General features: G+C 37.4%; 1 protein-coding gene across 1 annotated transcript in view; it reads right to left on the bottom strand.

The window, feature by feature from the left end:
- Map3k15 (mitogen-activated protein kinase kinase kinase 15) overlaps positions 1-21,590 on the bottom strand; it is a 160,257-nt gene that overhangs the window by 39,162 nt on the left and 99,505 nt on the right. The window contains exons 8-10 of the mRNA XM_055615731.1: positions 19,987-20,094; positions 15,089-15,138; positions 11,467-11,562 (exon numbers count right to left, since the gene is read on the bottom strand). Of these exons, the coding sequence (XP_055471706.1) occupies positions 11,467-11,562; positions 15,089-15,138; positions 19,987-20,094 (254 nt within the window). The remainder of the gene's footprint in view (positions 1-11,466; positions 11,563-15,088; positions 15,139-19,986; positions 20,095-21,590) is intronic.

Raw genomic sequence — 21,590 nt, 5'->3', positions numbered from 1 at the left:
TGTTTTTAATTTTAATTTTTTATTTTTGGCTATTAAGTGCTGCAATAAACTTGGGAGTGCAGATGCCTCTTTAACAGACTTACTTCAGGATTCAGAACAGAGTGGTGATTACTAAAGATTGGGGATAGCAGAGGAAAGGGAGGGATATAAAAAGATGATCAGGGGCTGGAGAGCTTCGGCTCTGTGATTAAGAGCACTGGCTGCTCTTCCAGAGGACCCAGGTTCAATTCCCTGCACCCACATGGTAGTTTACAAGTGTACTGAACTCCAGTTCCAGAAGATTTGACATGCTCAACAGACATACATTCAGGAAAAACACCAATGCACATAAAATAAGAATTAATAAATAACTAAAAAAAGCAAAAGCAAAAGATGATCAATAGGTATTGGGCTATATCTGATTAGGGAAAAAATGGAAATATTGGTGCTTTGCGTATAGTGGAGTGACTATAGATAGCAATAATATACTGCATTTTCAAGTGTTGTTTATCTATCTATCTATCTATCTATCTATCTATCTATCTATCTATCTATCTATTTATTGGTTTCTTAAAACAGTATTTCACTTGTAGCCAGGCAGGCTTGAGCCTCACTATGTATGTAGTCTAGTCCAGGCTGGCATAAAACTTGTGTGATCCTTTTGCCTTGACCTCCTAAGTGCTGGGATTATAGAAGTGCGTCATCATGCCTCAATATACTATAATTTTCAAAACTATTAGGAGGTACTTTTTAACCTTTTCATCATAGAAATGAAAATTGTGAAGATTAACTATTTGCTCTGATCTGAACGTTACACAATATATTGCATATATTGAAATACAATGTGGTTTCCCATAAATACAGGCATTACTTAAAAATAAAAAAAAAATTAAAAAGAAGTAATTCTTTTTCTACATAATAGCACCATCAGAAATGTAAATATTTAGCCAGGCAGAGTGGCTTATGTCTTTAATCCCAGTACTTGGAAGGCAGAGTCAAGCGGATCTCTAACCTAGGATCTTGCCTAGTTGGATACTAGCCTAGGTTACCTAACAGGTTCCACGACAGCCAAGATGACAGTGTGACCCTGTCTTTAAAAAAAATGTGAACACTTTTACCATGTCCCTATAAGCCTTTTATTCTTGTCTTTAATTGTTTTTTTCCCAGTGCTAATTGTGAACCAATCCACTAACAAGGCTTTTCAAATCTGTCCCTGTATTACACTTTAACTCCAGCTTTGAGACCAGTGAAGAAGTAATCTAATCTGTGCTGAGGATAGTGGGACTTTTTTCTTTCAAGCTGTGGGCAGTCCAGTTCTCAGTGAGGCAGAAAGTCTTATATAAGGGAGAACAATGAGGAAATGCATGAAGTACTCATATCATTCCATTGACAAATATGAAGCCTAACATCAATGATTACCCATACAACTTTATCACAAATATTGATCCGAATAGGCCTCATTCCTAGTCCGGTGTAATTCCCTTATTTTTACATACATGATCTTGACTTAGTAGACAATGCTTATGCATTTTTCTCTGTTAAGATGTTTGGGAACAATTGTGTAAATTTGAACATAACAATATTCTTTTTCCCCCAAATCATTCTACCAGTATTTCTTCTAGTACTTGAATGCTGTGATACCTGATAACCAAACTTCTTAAGAAGACACATGATATGCATTAATTCACTACAGCAAAATTTAGAAGACATTATTAACTGTTGCCAAGAATATAAAGCAACAAGATCACTTATATGTTTCCAGTGGGAATGTAAATTCTTGAGATCACTTTGGAAAAACCCAGGCACTACCATAGTCCCAAATGGAATATAAACCTCCTTTGAGATAGAATATTCCACTTCTAGGTATGTATGCAATAGAAACTGATGTTTGTGCACACCAAAGGGCATGTATAAGATTATTCACAGTGGTTCTATGTATCAGAGCTCCAAATAGAAATGTTAAAAAGTTTTTTTGGAGAAGACCAGATAAGCTGCTGCATGTTCATGCAATGGAATACTTCAAGAAATATAAAAGGGATAAACAGACATAAACAGCATGGCTTAATCTCATGGTTATTACTTTAAGGAATCGGACAGTGTTGGGGAGACTACAAGCTATTTAATTTTATTTATCTGAAGGAGAAGAATGGACACTGTTAATGACGGTGATAGAAATCAAAGTAATAATCACTAGAGGGGGATTAATGACTAGAATGGGACACTAGAAGGGCATCTTCTGGAGTACTGTTATAGATGACAGTTACTTGGGTATACATTTATGTCTGGTATACTGGTATAGGTATAAGCATAAAGGTACCTAACTGCATATTTAACTGAAATTTACACACTTTACTTGTATGTATGGCACACCTCAACTAAAATTTATTAAACTGTGTGATACTACAAAGTCATTGAGTACTGAACTAGACTTTGTAATAACATAGTATTCTACCCAATAACTGACAGCACTTTCTTACTGTAGATTGAGGGTTGTAACTCAATGTGTTTTGCACTATGATATTTACTCTGATCTTTAAATATACTGTGACAATGACTGAGACACACTGAGTTAAAGTCTTCTCAAATTACACAATTAATGACATTCAAACTAGGAATAAAAGGAATCTCTTTAACCTAATAAAGGCTGTCTATGAAAAACTGGCTGCTAAAAATCATACTTAAAGAGGAAACACTGGTTGCTTTCTTCTTAAGATTAGAGCCAAAAGTAGGATGCCACTTCTCAACATGCTTATTCCAAACTGTACTGGAGTTGAAGTCAATATATTTAGGCAAGAAAGATATACAGCCATCTATGTCTGAAAGGAAGAAGCTACACCATGTCCTCAGATTATATGATATTGACAGACCATCCTAAAGAAGTCTATTAAAATTATTTGCATTCTTTTGTGGAATAGTTTGAAGAGTACTGGTGTTAGCTCTTCTTTGAAGGTTGGTAGAATTCTGCTCTGAAACCATCTGACCTTGGGCTTTATTTGGATGGGAAACTTTTGATGACCACTTCTATTTCCTTATGCGATATAGGACTATTCAATTTATTTACCTGATCTTGATTCAGCTTGATAAATGGAATCAATCAAGAAAATTGTCCATTTCATTTAGATTTTCAAATCTTGTGGCGTAGAGGCTTTTGAATTAAGACCTAATGATTGTTTAGATTTCCTCAGTGTCTAATGTTATGTCCCCATTTTCATTTCTGATTTTGTTGATTTGGATAGTGTCTCTCTGTTTTTTAGTTAGTCTGGCTAAGGGTTTGTCTCTCTTGTTGATTTTCTCCAAGTACCAGCTCTTGGTTTTGTTGATTCTTTGAATTGTTCTCTTTGTTTCTAGTTTATTGATTTCAGCCCCGAGTTTGATTACGTCCATCTGTCTACTCCTTTTAGGTGTGTCTGCTTCTCTTTTTTTCTAGGGATTTCAGGTGAGCCATTAAGTTGCTTGTATGAGATATTTTGAATTTTGTTATGAAGGCACTTAATGCTATGAACTTTCCTCTTCTCACTGCTTACATTGTGTCCCATAAGTTTGGGTATGTTGTGCCTTCACTCTCATTGAATTCTAGGAAGTTTTTAATTGATTTTTTTTCATTTCTTCCCTAACTATAGCTGTCATTGAGTAGAGAGTTGTTCAGTTTCCATGTGTATGTAGGCTTTTTGATATTTCTGCTGCTGTTAAGGTCCAGCTTTAGTACATGGTGGTCTGATAGGATAAAAGAGATTATTTCAATCTTCTTGTATCTGTTTAGGCTTGCTTTGTGACCAACTATATGATCTATTATGAAGAAGGTTCCATGAGGTGCCGAGAAGAAGGTAAATCCTTTTGTGTTTGGATGAAAAGTTCTGTAGATGTCTGTTAGGTCCATTTGATTCATGACATCTGTTAGTGTCATTGTTTCTTTGTTTAGTTTCTGTTTTGTTGACCTGTTCTTTGATGACAGTTGGGTGTTGAAGTTTTCCACTATTAATGTGTGGGGATCTATGTGTGGTTTAAGTTTTATTAATGTTTTAAAGATGTGACTATTTTATTTGGGGCATAGATGTTCAGAATTGAGATATCTTCTTGGTGGAATTTTCCTTTAATGAGTATGAAATGACCTTCCCCATCTCTTTTAATTAATTTTGGTTGAAAATCTATTTTATGAGATATTACAATGGCTACCCCTTTATTTTTGACAAAGAAGCCAAAACCATACAATTGAAAGAATCTTCAATAAATGGTGCTGCTTTAACTGGATGTCCACATATAGAAAAATGCAAATTGATCTATATCCATCACCCTGCACAAAATTAAAGTTCAAGTGGATCAAGGATCTCAACATAAAACCAGACACACTAAATATGTTGGAAGAAAAAGAGGAGAACTCAAACTCAAACTCATTGGCACAGGAGGCAATTTCCTGAACAGAACATCACCAGCTCAGGCTCTAAGATCTACCAATAAATTAGGACCTTATGAAACTGAAAAGCTTCTGTAAAGCAAAGTATATTGTCAACAGAACAAAATGACAATCTACAGACTGGGAAAGGATCTTCACCAACCCTACCTCCAATAGAGGGCTAATATCCAGAATATATAAAGAACTCAAGAATTAGAAACAAACAAACCAAATAATCCAATTAAAAATGGGTACAGAACTAAACAGAGAATTCTCAACAGAGGAATATTGAATGACAGATAAACACTAATGTTTAACATCTTTATTCATCAAGAAATGCAAATCAAAACAACCCTTAGATTCCATCTTACACTTATGAGAATGGCTAACATCAAAAACTGAAGTGACAACACATGCTGGAGAGGATGTGGAGAAAGGGGAACCCTCCTCCATTGCTTGTGGGAGTGTAAACTTGTACAACCACTTTGGAAATCAATCTGGCGCTTTCTAAGAAAATTAGGAATAGTGCTACCTCAAGATCCAGGTATACCACTCCTGGGTATATACCCAAAAGATGCCCCACCATTCAACAAGGACATTTGCTTAACTATGTTCATAGCATCTTTATTTGTAATACTTAGAATCTGAAAGCAACCTAGATGTCCCTAAATGGAGGAATGGATACAGAAATTGTGGTACATTTACACAATGGACTACTACTCATCTACTACAAACAAGGGAATCATGAAATCTGCAAGCAAATGAATGGAACTAGAAAAAAAGCATCCTGAGTGCGGTAATCCAGAAACAGAAAGACAGGCTTGGTATACACTCACCTTATAAGTGGATATTAACCATATAATATAGGATAGCTGTACTAAAATCTACAGACCCAAAGAAGGTAAACACTAAGAAGAACCCTAAGGAGGATGCTTAAATCTCATTCAGAATGTCAAACAAGATAGAAACCAGAAGTGGTGGAAGAAAGGGAATATGATGGGAGCCGACTACAGCTGGCTTCTGAAAGACTCTACCCAGCAGAGGATTTAAGATGCAGAGACTCACAGCCAAACTTTGGGCAGAGCACAGGGAGTCTTATGGAAGAAGTGAGGATAGAAGGACACGGAGAGGACAGGAGCCCTACAAGGAGACCAACAGAGCCAAACCAATCGAGGCCCATGGGAGCCTGTAGAGATTGATGCACCAACATAGGACCATGCATGGAAAAGCCCTAGACCCCCTGCTCAGATGTAGCCCATTGGCAGCTCAGTCTCCATGTGAATCCTCAAGTAAAGGGAGCAGGGGCTGCCTCTGTAATGAACTCAGTTGCCTCCTCTTTGATCACTTGCCCCTGGTGATGAGGTCTTGCCAGGCCATAGAGGAAGAGGATCCAGGCAGTCCTGATGAGACTTGATAAACTATGGAGAGATGGGCAGAGGAGGAGAACTCCCCCTTTCAGTGGACTAGGGGAAAAGGATTATGGGGAAGAGGGAGGGAGGGTGGGATTGGGTGGGATTCAGTCGGGATATACAATGAATAAATTGTAAAAAAAAATAAAAAAGAGAAAACAATAGAACATACAACAACAACAAAACTATTAGAACTCATGGCTACTACTCTTGCCAAGGACCCACGTTTGGTTCTCAGTACTCATATAGGGTGGCTCACAACAACCTGAAACTCCAGTTTCAGGGGAATTGATCCCCTTTTTGGGCTTCTATAGGCTCCTGGCACATGGTATACATACATGTAGTCAGACAACACATATATATATAACCAAAACAGTAAAGCAATACTTTGAAAAGTATTCAAACTAATGAGTTAATTAAGATTATAAATAGACTGTAGGCTGTCGTTTTGTTCTGACAACAGTGTCCTTTGCTTTACAGAAGCTTTTCAGTTTCATGAGGTCCCATTTATTGATTGTTGCTCTTAGAGCCTGTGCTGTTGGTGTTCTGTTCAGGAAGTTGTCTCCTGTGCCAGTGAGTTCTAGGCTCTTTCCCACTTTTTCTTCTAACTAATTTAGTGTATCTGGTTTTATGTTGAGGTCTTTGATCACTTGGACTTTGGTTTTGTGCAAGGTGATAAATATGGATCTATTTTCATTTTTTCTGCATGTAGACATCCAGTTGGACCAGCACCATTTGTTGAAGATTCTGTCTTCTCCAACCCTATATCTGACAGAGGGTTGATATCCAGAATATATAAAGAACTAAAGAAGTTAAAAAGCAATCAAGCAATCCAATTAAAAATGGGGTATGGAGCTAAACAGAGAATTCTCTGTAGAGGAATATAGAATGGCAGAGAAACACTTAAAAGCTCAACATCCTTAGTCATCAGGGAAATGCAAATCAAAATGACCCTGAGATTTCACCTTACCCCCATCAGAATGGCTAATATCAAAAACTCAAGTGACAACACATGCTGGAAAGGATGTGGAGAAAGGGAACTCTCCTCCATTGCTGGTGGGAATGTAAACTTGTACAACCACTTTGGAAATCAATCTGGCGCTTTCTCAGACATTTAAGAATATTGCTTCCTCAATATCCAGCTATACCACTCCTATCCATATATCCAAAAGATGGTCAAATATACAACAAGGACATTTGCTCAACTATGTTTGTAGCAGCTTTATTTGTAATAGCCAGAACCTGGAAACAACTCAGATATCCCTCAATGGAGGAATGGATGCAGAAATTGTGGTATATTTACACAATGGAATACTACCCAGCAATTAAAAACAAGGAAATCATGAAATTTGCAGGTAAATGGTGGGAACTAGAAAAGATCATCCTGAGTGAGGTATCCCAGGAGCAGAAAGACACACATGGCATATACTCACTTATAAGTGGGTACTAGACCTATAAAATAGGATAAACATACTAAAATCTGTACCCCTACAGAAGATAAACAAGAAAGAGGACCCAGAGTAAGATGATCAATCCTCACTTAGAAAGATAAATGGGATGGACATTGAAAGTAGGAGAAAACAGGAAACAGGACAGGAGCCTACCACAGAGGGCCTCTGAAAGACTCTATTCAGCAGTGTATCAAAGCAGATGCTGAGATTCAAAACCAAACTTTTGGCAGAGTGCAGGGAATCATATGAAAGAAGGGGGAGTTAGTATGACCTAGAGGGGACAGGAGCTCCACAAGGACTAAAGATATCTGGGTACAGGGGTCTTTTATGAGACTGTTTTTCTAATCAAGGACCATGTATGGATATAACCTAGAACCCCTGCTTGGATGTAGCCCATTATAGCTCAGTATCCAAGTGGGTACCCTAGTAAGGGAAATAGGAACTATTTCTTACATGAACACAATGGCTGGCTCTTTGACCACCCCCCCCCCCCGAGGGAGGAGTAGCCTTAGTAGGCCACAGAGGAGGACATTGCAGCCATTCTCAAGATACATGATAAGCTAGGGTCAGATGGAAGGGGAGGAGGACCTCCCCTATCAGTGGACTTGGAAAGGGGCAGGGAGGAGATGAGGGAGGGAGGGTGGGATTGGGCGGGAATGAGGGAGGGGGCTACGGCTGGGATACCTGTGATTAATATAAAAAATAAAAATTATAATAAAAAATAAAATAACACATAATTGCAAAAAAGATTATAAATAGACAATGGTTAAGTACAGTTTGAAATAAAGAAAAATTTCATTTATAATAGTTTCAAAAGAACAAAACATTGAAACAATATAAGAAAAAAATTATGTACTGAAATTATAAAACACTGATAAAAAGACATTCAATAAAACACAAAAAGAAATGCATCCTACGCTTACGGGTTGAACAACAGCCTGATAATATAGTTATGCTCCCTGAATTAATATTTCCAACAAACTTCCCATAAAACCTCTAGTCATCTTTTCCCCCTAACAATTCACAAGCTGACCCCCAAATTATTGGAAAAGCAAGCACTAACAAGAATCAAAATAATGTTGAAGAACAAGCACAAAATTGAAACACTAACATTTTAATTTACAACTTCCTGAAAGTTACAGTAATAACATGTCTGCAAATGGATAGCTACACAGATCAATGGAATAGAAGTCCAGAAGTAAGCTCTTAAATTAAAAGCCAACACATTTTCTCTCTCTCATTTCCTTCCTTCCTTCTTTCCTTCCTCCCTCCCTACTTTCCTTCCTTCCTTTTCTTTTTTTTTTTTTTGAGACAGAGTTTCACTGTGTAGCTTTGAGACAGGGTTTCACTGTGTAGCTTTGGCTGTCCTGGACTTGCTTTGTAGACCAGGCTGGCCTCGAACTCACAGAAATCCACCTGTCTCTACCTCCCTGAGTGCTGGGATTAAAGGTGTGCACCACCATGCCTGGCTGGGCCAACTCATTTTCTAAGAATGCCAAAACTATTTGATAGAGAAAAGAATATTCTTTTCAACTAATGGTGTTGGGATAATCAAACACACCACACCAAAGTGCAAAGTTATATTCCTATCTTATAGTATATTTAAAAATTAATTAAAGGTATAGTGACAAATCTTTTGCCAGACCTGAGGATCTAACTCTAATCCCTGGGATCTGCATAGTGGAAGGATAAAACCTATTCTAGAAGATTGTCCTCTCACTTCCATGAGAGTACCTTGGCACCACATCACCAAACAATAAGGAAATAAATAAAATGAATTAAAATAGACCAGAGACCTAGCTATGACAGCTAAACGTATTAAATTTATCAAAGAAAAAATAAGAACCATAGAGTACCTTGAATTAGGTAAAGCATTTTTATTAAATTTATTTTTATTGGTGTGTCTGCATATGTGCCTGTGTGTGTGCCTGCCTGCTAATCCATGTGTGTGTGTTGTGTGTGTGTGTGTATATATATATATATATATATATATATATATATATATATATATATATATATATATAATTTGTGTGTTGCAGTGATAATGGAGGCCAGAAGGGGGCATTAGATCCCCTGGATCTGGAGTTACAGGTGATTATGAGCTGCCTCCTGTGGGCTCTCCACAAGTACTCTTAACTGCTGAGCAATCTCCAGCCCCCAAACCTGAAATATAAACAAACAAAGAAAAAAACAAATGGGAGTAGGGTTGTCTCAGACTGTTGCCTGCCACTGGATTCCTTCCCCCTGGCTGGGGTGTCTTGTCAGGCCCCAGTGGGAGAGGATGTGCTTAGTTTTGCTGTGACTTGATGTGCTTGGTTCGGTTGATACCACTTGGGGGTCTTCCCTTCACAAGAAAATGAAGCAGGGGCGGGGAGGGAGGCATGAGGGCAAGACTGGGAGGAGAAAAGTGAGGGGGCAGTGATCAGGCTGCCAAGAGATTAAAATAATAAGTGGAAAAAAGTAAAAAAAGAAAAATTGGTAACTCTAATAATTAAAAAAAGTTGCATTTTGATACTCATCAGTGACATAAAAAGACAACTCACAGAATGAGAGAAAGTCGTAGCAAATTGCATTTGAGTATGTGCGGAGAATACATAAGTAATCCATAATAAAATGAAAAACAGCCCATCTAAAACTAAACAAACATCACTTTTAGTAGGAGATCAAGTTAACATTATCAGGAATAACACAGAGATACTGAGTATCCTCTAATATGAGGCTTTAAGCAATACGCAGTATCATTTTTCTGCTATTTCTATCCAAATACACAACACACCTATAGTTATAAGGAAACAGCAAACAAACCCAAAATAAAGGACTATGCAACAGACGATACCTGTGCTTTTTGAAAGTATTACGTTTTCAAGATGAGACTAATACAGAGATGGCAACTAAATGCAGCACATGATCCTAGATCAGAATGTGAACCAAAGATAAAACACCTTGTTTTGCTATAAAAGGCATTAGGATGAAAATAAGCAAAATTTTGTACTATATTATAATACCATGTCCATCTTAATTCCTATTTATGTAACTTTAAGAAGTATAAAAGTGAAGGTATCTTGTTTTTAGGAAATACACTGAAATATTTAGAGGCAATACAGCATTATTTTTATGGCTTACTCTTTACTAGTTTAGAGAAAACAAACATGCATATAAAAACAATGTAAAATGACTGTAGTAAAAGGGAATTCTGAGTAATGCATTCATGGAAATTCTTACTTTTTTGAGACTTTCCTATAGCTTTCAACATTTTTAAAAATAAAAAGTACATATTTTATTTGGGCAAAGGAGTTGAACACACATTTCTTTAAACAGGGTACAAAAAAGTGTTCATTCAACACATGGAAAGAGGCCTAGAATTATTTGTCATTAGGGAAATGCAAATATACAACATCCAATGCAATTCAAACAAATACCCACTATGATAGTTAGAACTACAACAAACAAACAAAAAACAACCAAAAATAAAGACAATAAAAGACAGGGAGGTGGAAAAACTAGAAGCTTCATATATTACTAATAGGAATGTAAACTGGGAGAAGAGTTACCCCAAAGTTCAGTATTTTGATGCTAAAATCCCTACAGACTTTGCATACTAACTAAACTTTCATATGGATGTACAGAGAAGTAAAATTCATAATTCAAAAGCTAGAAGCATCCCACATGCTTTTTATTTGTCTGATGAGCAGACAAATAAAATGTATCATTAGTTATACAAAGCAGTACTGCTGTTCAACCCCCGCCCCCCAAAGTAGCAACAAGTATTGATACACGGTTTGCCATGGAAGACTCTTGGAAACTGGATGCTACAGAGAAGAAGACAGGCATGAAAGCCACATATTATGCCACAACATGTAGACAAAATGTCCAAAATGGACAGCTTCACGGACGGTAGGTTGCTAGTTGTGTAGGGCTGACCTTATAGAGGGTGAAGATAAGAGAAAATGGTACGTGAATATTAATGGCTACTGCGTTTCATTTTGGAATAATGAAAATATTTTTAAATAATTTTGTGACGGTTGCAATATCAGGAGCTACATTCAGATCATCAGCTTATATACTTCAGATGGTTTTAAGGTATGTGGATTTTATTTCAATGCTGTAAGACAATTTTCTATGAATTAAAATGTCAAGAAAGTGTACAGTTAATAAACCTTTTTTTCTTAACAAAGATCCTTTAAGATCATCTGCCATAACACACATTACACACACCTACATTATCTGTATAACTCACCTATTACACTGGTCTTCAGTGGAAAAGTAGATTTGAAAGTCATCAGAATTATCATGGACATAAAGAAAACAGCACCGTTCATCAAACTTGGATAGGCTGGAAAATTTCAAAACATATGAATGCTTAATACAAATCCAGAGATGGTGGCACACACTTTTTTTTTTCATTTTTTAAAAAAATTCTTTATTAATTACACTTTATTCACTTTGTATCCCCCCTGTGGTTCCCTCCCTCCTCCCCTCCCAATCCTTCCCTTCCTCCCCCTACTGCACGCATGCCCCTCTCCAAGTCCACTGATAGGGGAGGTCTTCTTTTTCTTCCTTCTGATCCTAGTCAATTAGGTCTCATCAGGAGTGGCTACATTGTCTCCTCTGTGGCCTGGTAAGGCTGCTCTCCCCTCAGGGGGAGGTAATTAAAGAGCAGGCCATTGAGTTCATGTCAGAGACAGTCCCTGTTCCCTTTACTAGGGAACCCACTTTGACACTGAATTGCCATGGGCTACATCAGTGCAGGGGTTCTAGGTTATCTCCATGAATAGTCCTTCGTTGGAGTATCAGTCTCAGAAAAGACCCCTGTGGTACACACTTTTAATCGCAGCACTGGGAGGCAGAGCTAGGCGGATTCTTTAATTTAAGGACAGCCTGGTCTACAGAACAAGTTCCAGGACAACCAGTGAGAAAAAACAAACAAACAACAACAAAATGGAATGAGGGAGAAGGCTATACCTGGGATACAATGTGGATAAACTGTAATTAATATAAAAAATAATAATTTAATTAAAAAAAGAAAAAAGTCTTATAAAATTCTCCAAAGCAAGATCAAAAAAAAAAAAAAGAATACCTATACATAGGCATTACAATGCCACTTCCAATTTTTAAAGAACACTGAAAAAATTTAGTTTAGATTTTCTTCTACTTCCTAAATTCCTGATTTTATTAATCATTATTTTTAAGTATTTCTACTTTTAAATTATGTATATATGCATGTGTGTGTGTGTGTGTGTGTGTGTGTGTGTGTGTGTGTGTGTGTGTGTGTGCAGGTTCTTCAGAGACCAGAAGAGGCTGTAAGATCCTTCAGTTCTGTTGCTCCCCTTGTGGAGGTCCTGTACCCTCCAGGTCTATCTCCCCCTTCTTTCATAAGATTCCCTGCACTCTGCCCAACCAAATAATCTGGGCACAGGGGTCTTTTCTGAGACTGATACTCCAACCAAGGACCATTCATGGATATAACCTAGAACCCCTGCTCAGATGAATCCCATAGGCTGCTCAGTCTCCAAGTGGGTTTCCTAGTAAGGAGAAGAGGGACTGTCTCTGACATGAACTCAGTGGCCTGCTCTTTGATCACCTCCACCTGAGGTGGGTGTAGCCTTGCCAGTCCACAGAGGAAGACACTGCAGCCACTCTTGATGAGACCCGATAGGCTAGGGTCAGAAGGAAGGGGAGGAGGACCTCCCCTACCAGTAGACTTGAAGAGAGACATAGGCAGAGAAGAGGGAGGGAGGGTGAGATTGGGAGGGGAAGAGGGAGGGAGCTACAGGTGGGATACAATGGGAATAAACTGTAATTAATACAAATAAAAATAAAATATTATTTAACAAAAGATCCTTCGGAGCTGGGGTTGCAGGTGATTGTGATCCACCCAACATGGGGACTGGGACCTGAACACAGGTCCTCTACAAGAGCAGTGATTGTTCTTGACCACTGAGCCATCTCTCTAGCCCTAATGCTTCACTAATCTTTTAGAGTCCCTTTGAGTTTGACTATCTATTGCTAAGGCCAATAGGCCTGTGTACATGTGGTAAGGGACTCTTACTCTGTGAAACTGGCTTTTTGAGACATTTATATTGCACATGTGTTTTTCAGTTGACTTTAACATGTATCAAGAGATTCCTCTACATCCAGGGCAAGGAAAACACTGGCAACAGAAAAGAGTACCAAATATAATCTCTGTCTTCTAGGGATTTATAATCTCACAAAAACATAAAGGGAAGTGTATTTATGAAATCATTATTTTAGTCTCAAAGGAATTTCAACAGTTGGAAAGTATCACGATATTCACGGTCAAGCAATGTAAACTTGGGAAAAACCTTTAAATGTTTTCAAGTCTATTTCCACCCAATGTCTGGACCTGACTTAGAGACCTTCAAACCAGAAATATTAAGTTTTCTTAAACACATCCAGTAAATAAAAGTCATCATACTCTACTTATAGATTTCACTGTTAGAAATTTCACTCACATTGGGTAAACACGTCCTCATTCTGCTAAGTAGCACCACAGAGACATCAGGCCAGTTTACCATCTATACAATTAGCTCTTCAAACAAATGAAGCCATTGAGACAGGGTTTCTCAGTGTAGCCTTGGCTGTCCTGGACTTGCTTTGTAGACCAGGCTGGCTTCGAATTTACAGAGATCCACTTGTCTCTGCCTCCCAGAGTGCTGGGATTACAGGTGTGTGCCACCATACCTAGCTTCTTAAACTATTTTTAATGTTAGAGATGACACAAAGATGTACTAAAACAGAAACAGTTCAGGGTGATTCAAAACAAATAAAAGTTAGGTTATATGTGAGCAAAAGGAATCTACAAAAAAGAACTACCATAGCATCCAAAGCATGCCTATTACGCAAGCCCTGAAGTCTAGTTCAGCCCTATGTAAATCCCTACTGATGGCTGAACTGAAGGTTAGAGGTAACTCTATGAAGGGATATAAACAGAAGGCCATGATCACAACTTTTATGTACAACACTTTTGCCTCATAAGATAGTCTTGAAATGTCTTTTGCATTATCTCCTGGTTTTGAGGTAGTATTATACAAGTGCACAATTACTCCTATTTAAACACTAATGTGTTCAGACAGAATCATGCTGGGTGTGAAAGTAGTAAGAAATTCATTCAACGGCTTTCGAGTTATATGAATCATATTTTTAGAGAAAGGACAGAAAACTCTAGCCCAAGCCCTGATTTGATTAAATCAAAAAAAGCAGAATCCTACAGAGGCTGAGTGACTTTTAACAATGCCACATAGTAAAGGGAGAGAGTTCGTATCTACTTCACAGAAAATCCCTTCTTTGGACATCCTGGCAAGTTGATTAGAGAAGCTGAGATATATTTGCCTGGCTTGGGGTAAGCCACGAATGCTCACCATTCCTGATTCAAAGAGCAAGTGGTATACTTCTTGGAATATTTTATCTGTGTTCCCGTTAACAATATCCCTACCTCCAGAGTTCTGTCCAAGGGGTTCTACTCAGGTACTAGGTACAAGTAACTCTTCACTTCAGCCCTAGCCCGGAGTTCTGGGCAGGGGTGGTGAGCAGTTGAACCTTTGGGTTCTAAAAAACTACTCTTTGTTTAGTCAACAGACAGAAGTTATTTTTAAAGTTTGATATCCAATCATTTCTTCTACTGGATTAGAAAAGTTACTATGTTACAAGCCAAGAGGCCCTTAGTAGCAGTACACTATGAATTTCATATGGGGCATTAATAAAGAAAATATTCTCTTAGGTTCTGTTAAGAAAAAGAACACCACAGATTATAAATGAGTGGAAACATTAAAACACATTAAACACCTACAGTGTTTATATTAAGACAAACAACATTTACATTTTTCTCTCATGCTCCTTACCTGATTCCCTTAATAGAAGAGGCTGTAAAATTCCACTCATGGATTTGTTTCTGCAAGTATAAAAGACAGAAGTCAAGAGCTTCATTTTTTTTTTATCAATAAAGTAGCATTTATGGCTTCATTCTATAATTAATTTTTTTTTCTAGTTTGTTTTCAATAGTGATTAGGAGTTAGAGCAATATACTTTGCAAAATTTGGAACACAAAATATTTTCTGAGATGAAATTTCATGTCTCTGATCCAGTTTAAAGCAAATAATATATATCTAAAACACATAGCTTGAGATATATACACAAAAACCACACATATTGAGTAGTCTTTCATCTTCTGTCAACACAGTAGGTAAACTCTGAAATAGGCTTAGGAACAGCTCATCTCAGTTATAAAAATATTTGGAGAAGTAAGACTGACAAAACTCATTTATTTTCACTTTACTTTCTCCATGGACACACAGTAACCCAAAGTTCATTCTTCCCTGCAGTTAGATAAGGCTTTATGATGGAGTCCTGACCAATGGGATGTGAGAAAAACCTTTATGAAAGCTGAGCACAGGGGCACAAGTCTGTATTCTTAGCACTAAGGAGGCAAAAGATTGCCACAAACCCAAGACTATATAGTAAATTGCAGGCCACTCAGGACTACATGGTTAGAGCCTGGCTTAAAAAAAAGGCAAATGAAAACATCTTCTCATGAAAAAACATATTTCTTTTGTTGGTATAATGTTCTTGTGGAATGTATACAATTTAAACTTGTTCATTCAAATGCTGATTTCTCTACCCCATGATATGGTTTCAATTCAGACATTGCATTTTGATGACCTGTCTCAAGTTTGTGTAAACATGCCACCATTTGTTCTCTCTAATTGTCATTGAAACAACCAGCCAGTGCTGAGCAATGGAGAGAATAGGGTGGGACATCCTGGTCCAGAGGGGAGAAGAGAGAAGCGAGTAGGAGGAGTAGGAGAGCAGACATCAGCAGGACAGGACTTGGAACCAGAAGGAGAGATGAATTGGACTGAAGATATGACTAAAAGCAAGTTTAATGTTGGAAAATCTGAATGGGAGGAAACTATGCAGGCTTGGAGGTTTAGGATGACATAATCATTGCCCAGCATTGTGCTCTAGGTTAATTAAGTAAATCCTAGTCTCTGTGTGGTGATTGGGGTGTAGAGCTGGTTTAGGAATAACCACTGTTTAACTAAAAGATGAATCAATAATAAATATTAATATTCAACAACATTTCTTCTTACACAAACAAGCAACAAAACCCATATGCAATATATACAATAATTGTCTACTTTCTTTTTACCCAGCTATTGCAAGATGGAATAGGTCTTCTACTAGTCTGGATATGGCATGAAGCATACATAAAGTTTCATCATGTTAAAATTTTGAAACTGGGGGGTTGTTGTTTTTTAATAGCATGGGAATAAAACTAATGGGTTTCACTACATACCAAGTTTCAACTTTCAAAAATAGTTATCTCTTCCCTCTACCACCATTCCTTGCTCTTAAACTTTGCAGAAAGTTAGGCCTTAGAAGGAATGTCTACATTATAGTTTCAGAAAAGCCAAGACTACACCACCAACATATAATTGTAGAAAATAATTTTAAATAGGAAAATCCATTTGTTCGTCCTGAGGTTGTTTGAAAAGTTCTTTGGAATTAAATATAACATAGTAATAATGAAACAAAATAAATCAGTCTGGACTCCCAACCAAGGGAGCAGGTTATTCAGTATTTCCCAACACACTACCACCTCATACTTCCAATGAGTTTGAATTTTTAATTAAAAAAAAAAACAAGAATTGCATCTCATTCTGTACTGACATCACATGAAGTTGTATACATGTATAAGAGTATTATTCTCTTTCCATCATCCATACCTAAGCCACCAGGAAAAATAAAACTGTGAAGAAAAATGTCATCTTACTATAGGTAACTCACTCTTGCTTTTCCATTTTGAAGATTTTCAATTTGTAATGAAGGCAAATATAGAATGTGTTTCACAGGAAAAAAAAATAAAAATTTGATCTCTCCAACATTTCCTCTAACAAATATAAGACCTTAACAAAACATTTTATTGTCAAGGAAAACTTGCTTTGTGGATAGGTCTTTTCCATTTTTTACTAAGACAGGATTATTTACTATTAGTGAGACACATGCACCAAGGGGAATTTCAATTAAGAACCATCAACCCAGGCTGGAGAGATGGCTCAGAGGTTAAGAGCACTGCTTGCTTTTTCAGAAGTCCTGAGTTCAATTCCCAGCAATCACATGGTGGCTAACAACCATCTATAATGGGATCTGGTGCCCTCTTCTGGTGTACAGGTGTACATGCAGATAGAACATTGTGTACATAATAATAACTAAATCTTAAAAACAAAACAAAACCATCAACCATCCCAGGATTCAAATGAGGGGAGCCACATTGGTAGAAATGCATGATACCAAAACCATTATGTTTTTATAGCATTAGTTTTTTTCTACAACCATTTGTCAAAATGTGAGGTATTTTACATCTAGATCAATGAAATTATGATACTACAGAAATGAACTTTGAAGATTCCACTACATTTTAAGTAGCATACATGGTACAATGAAAATAAGCAAGTTTAGGGGGTGGAATACGAATTTCCATCTCAAGGATGTGAACATGGGACGTGGATATAGGGACGTCTGCCTAAAGGGAACTGGAGCACGTTTTACTGATGTTCTACTCTTTGACCTATGCTGACTTCTGAAGTATGTTCACCTTGTAAATTCACCACATCGTACATTTATGATATGCATATATCTTCATGTATATCTTATAGAGATTGACTTTCCCCAGTCTGTAATATTAGGGACGAGAAATGTTTCAGATTCTACAACATTTCCATAGACCTTAATATCTGAAGATCTCTGATCTAAATATCTGAAATCTAAAATGCTCCAAAATCCGAAGATTTTGGACTAGTAACATTAAAAGAATTTCAGATTTTGGAATATTTCAGACTTTCAGATTAGGGAGGTGCCACCTGTACCTCAATGACAAGATTTTAGAAAAAAAAAAAAAAAGAGGAGCAAATTAAATAAAATGTCTGCACTCTTTGAATGACACATATCTATTATGTTCAAGCACATACATGTGTATAAATTATATCCATATGAAATATAGATATATAAAATGTCTCTCTTTTGCACTCAAGTATTTAATATGTGCAGTGCAGGAAAAATACAAGCACATCATGGCAACTCATCCTATTAATGATTGTTAACTGTATTTTCAACAAGATTGCTCTAGAGTTAAATATTAGACAAGGTTACTGGCCTTCACTTGAGGTCTGATTATGTCTGCTAAGGCATTTCTAATCTGAATTTGAGCCTCTGTTTATTTTACAATGCTGTATTTTATTTGCAAAGATAATGCTTCTTTTTACCTGATAACATAATCAATCCCATTTTTTGCTAACAGGGAAAAAAAATAAATCTTCCTATGCCCAGCTAATGGTAGAAGTCCCCCCATACTCCATGGAAACACACGTATGGCAAATAAAGCTATCTAATGCTCTTGTCACAGGTGCTGTGCTTCATGACTATAGAATTTATGAAGCAAAAAATCCACTGAAGTACTTTTGATAAACAGATGAAGATACTGTTTCTACCACAAACCTGAAGACCTAGCTTAGTATTCTGTAATTCTTTTAATGGGCAACTGTTAGTATAAATATAACCTTGTATAGGTTTGATACTAACTATTGAAATTCTAAACATACATATTTTGTAGTCAAGCAAGCCCATCTCTAAGATGCACACTGGCATGTCATTGGCAAGGGATGAATCTTAATGAGTATCAGTAAAAAAGGTAAAATACAGTAAGTACTGAAAAATACACCATCCCATAAGAAAACATAAGGAACATGTCATTTTAAAATTCAGGTGGCAGGGATTGCTGGGCATTGGTGATGCACGCCTTCAATCCCAGCACTTGAGAGGCAGAGGCAGGCAGATCTCTCTGAGTTTGAGGCCAGTCTGGTCTACAAAATGAGTTCCGGGACAGCCAGACCTACACAGAGAAAACCTGTTTCAAAAAACAAACAAAAAAAAATCAGGTAGCTGGCTGTGTGCTTTCTGAAAAATTGTTAATGATGTATAGAAGTTTCAAAAGAGAAAATGTTAGGCCCAATGTAAAAGTACTTCCTGTACAATCTTCATGACCTAAATTTGATATTTGATCTCCAAATCCCACAGTGGAAGGAGAACATCAAAATTTGAAAGTTGTCCTCTGACCTTCATATGCAAGTTGTGACCATACACACATACACACAACACATATGCATGCACACACGGATGCAAGCATGCACACACTTAAATAAAGTTTCTAACGTTTAAAAGACTTTAAAGCAGAATAAATGTATGTTGAATGGTTGCACCATAATTTAAAATGTCTCTGTATATAAAATAGGGAATGCATATATGTATATTATAAACATGTAAGTGAGTTTGGAGAAAGGATAGAGTGATGTCCACCAAATCACTAGAGATGGGGATGGAAATTGGGACAAGGTTTGAAAATATGGAGGAACATTTTATATCCTGTATCTACTTCCTTATGATCTAACTTTTGGAAAAAACAGCAAAACTGTACTTGGTTTATATTCATATTTATTATACATAAACAAGCACATTCCACTTACACACCCACATACATACGAATACATTCTATACCATCATACACAAAATAGAGAGATCTCTCTTCTTTCATCTGTGCTTATACTTTCATGAACAGTCTGATAATTTACAAGTTAAACATGGATGCCTATTATTCTAATACTACCACAAAATTTGTTCTGTTTGAAAAATCAAATCATTGATTAAATAATATGAAAGAAAGGGATAGTCATGATTTTTCCCTTACCATTTCTGTGGGTGAGACATGCCATAAAGATACAGTTCTTTCCTCAGCTTCATTGTTGATAGAAACATAAGAAGGTTGGTAGACTTTGGTTGGTTCTATTACCAGAACCTAAAATGAGAACAGATTTTTACAAAGCACAGCAGTCTACAACAGATGACCCTGCTGAGTTGGAGTCAGGCCTATAGCATGGCAGGTGAGTCATTATCTGCATGAGGGCTCTGTTCCAATGAGGGCACCTAGAACATGGAATGCACAAGAGTATCCAATCCAATGCCACCTAATACTTCAAAAAGTGTAAGTGAGAAGCAGGAAAGTTGGGCCTCATCACACAGGAGGACAAGAAAGGTCTGCCTGGAAAGGTGACAGAAGTTGTCTAGTGTGCCAATGAGTTCAAGGCTCTTCCTCAGTTTTTTGCTTTTTGTTTTCTAGTAGATTTAGTGTGTCTCATTTTATGTTGAGATCTTTGATTCACCTGGACTTCAGTTTTGTGCAGGGTGATAAATATGAATCTATTCGCATTTTTCTACATGTGGACATCCAGTTAGACCAGCACCATTTGTTGAAGATGCTGTCTTTTTTCCATTGTATGGTTTGGCCTTTGTCAAAAATTAAGTATCTGTATGTGTGTGCACGCATTTCTGGGTCTTTGGTTCTACTCCATTGATCTACCAGTCTGTTTCTATGTGCCAAGACCATGCCATTTTTACTACTGTTGCTTTGTAGCACAGTTTGAGATCAGGGATGGAGATGCTACCATATCTTTTATTGTACAGGGTTGGTTTAGCAATTTTGGGTTTTTTGATTTTCCATATGAAACTGAGAATTGTTCTTTCAAGGTCTATAAAGAATTGTGTTTGATGGGAATTGCAGTGAATCTATAGATTGCTTTTGGCAGGACAGCCATTTTCACTATGTTAACCCTACCAATCCCTGAGCATTGGAATCTTTCCATCCCATAGGCATCTCACAGTCTCAATGTGCCTTCCCTACTAGGGGAACAGTGGCTGTCTCTGACATGGACTAAGTGGCCAGCTCTTTGATCACCTCCCCTTGGGGTGAAGCAGCCTTTTCAAGCTACAGAGAAATAATTCAGCCAGTCCTGATGAGACCTGACAGGCTAGGGTCAGATAGTGGGGGAGGAGGACCACCCCTACCAGTGGACTAGGGAAGGGGCATGGGGGAGAAGAGGGAGGGAAAGGAAGGGATGAAGGAGGGGGCTACAGATGCAAAGTGAATAAACTCTAATAAATAATAACTTAAAAAGACAAAGATGTGACAGAAGAAAGAAGGAAGTTACAGTTTTTGAGAGCAATAAGGAAGCAGGCAGGGTGGCCAGCAGGGACCAACATGTACATATGCAGGGAAATGGAAACTGAGCGGTGTGGTCCTTCAGTAGTGTTGGTTAACTGGTAAAGAATATGGAAGGGAAAAGAAGAAGAAATGGAAGGGGAGAGAAAGAGGGCAGGTAGAGATGTCGGTGGGAAGAGAGGATGAGGAAATGAATCTCCCAAACAAAGCAACTGACACGTTTAATATGGCAAACCTATGTAGGGTCTGCACAAGTTGTCTGCTTTGTTACTGATTTCTACCTATCCAGTTTGAAT

This window comes from Psammomys obesus, unplaced genomic scaffold (genome assembly GCF_907164565.1).
Source record: "Psammomys obesus unplaced genomic scaffold, mPsaObe1.curated_primary_1811, whole genome shotgun sequence".
Classification (NCBI taxonomy): domain Eukaryota; kingdom Metazoa; phylum Chordata; class Mammalia; order Rodentia; family Muridae; genus Psammomys; species Psammomys obesus.
This window is presented reverse-complemented; position numbering and strand designations above follow the sequence as displayed.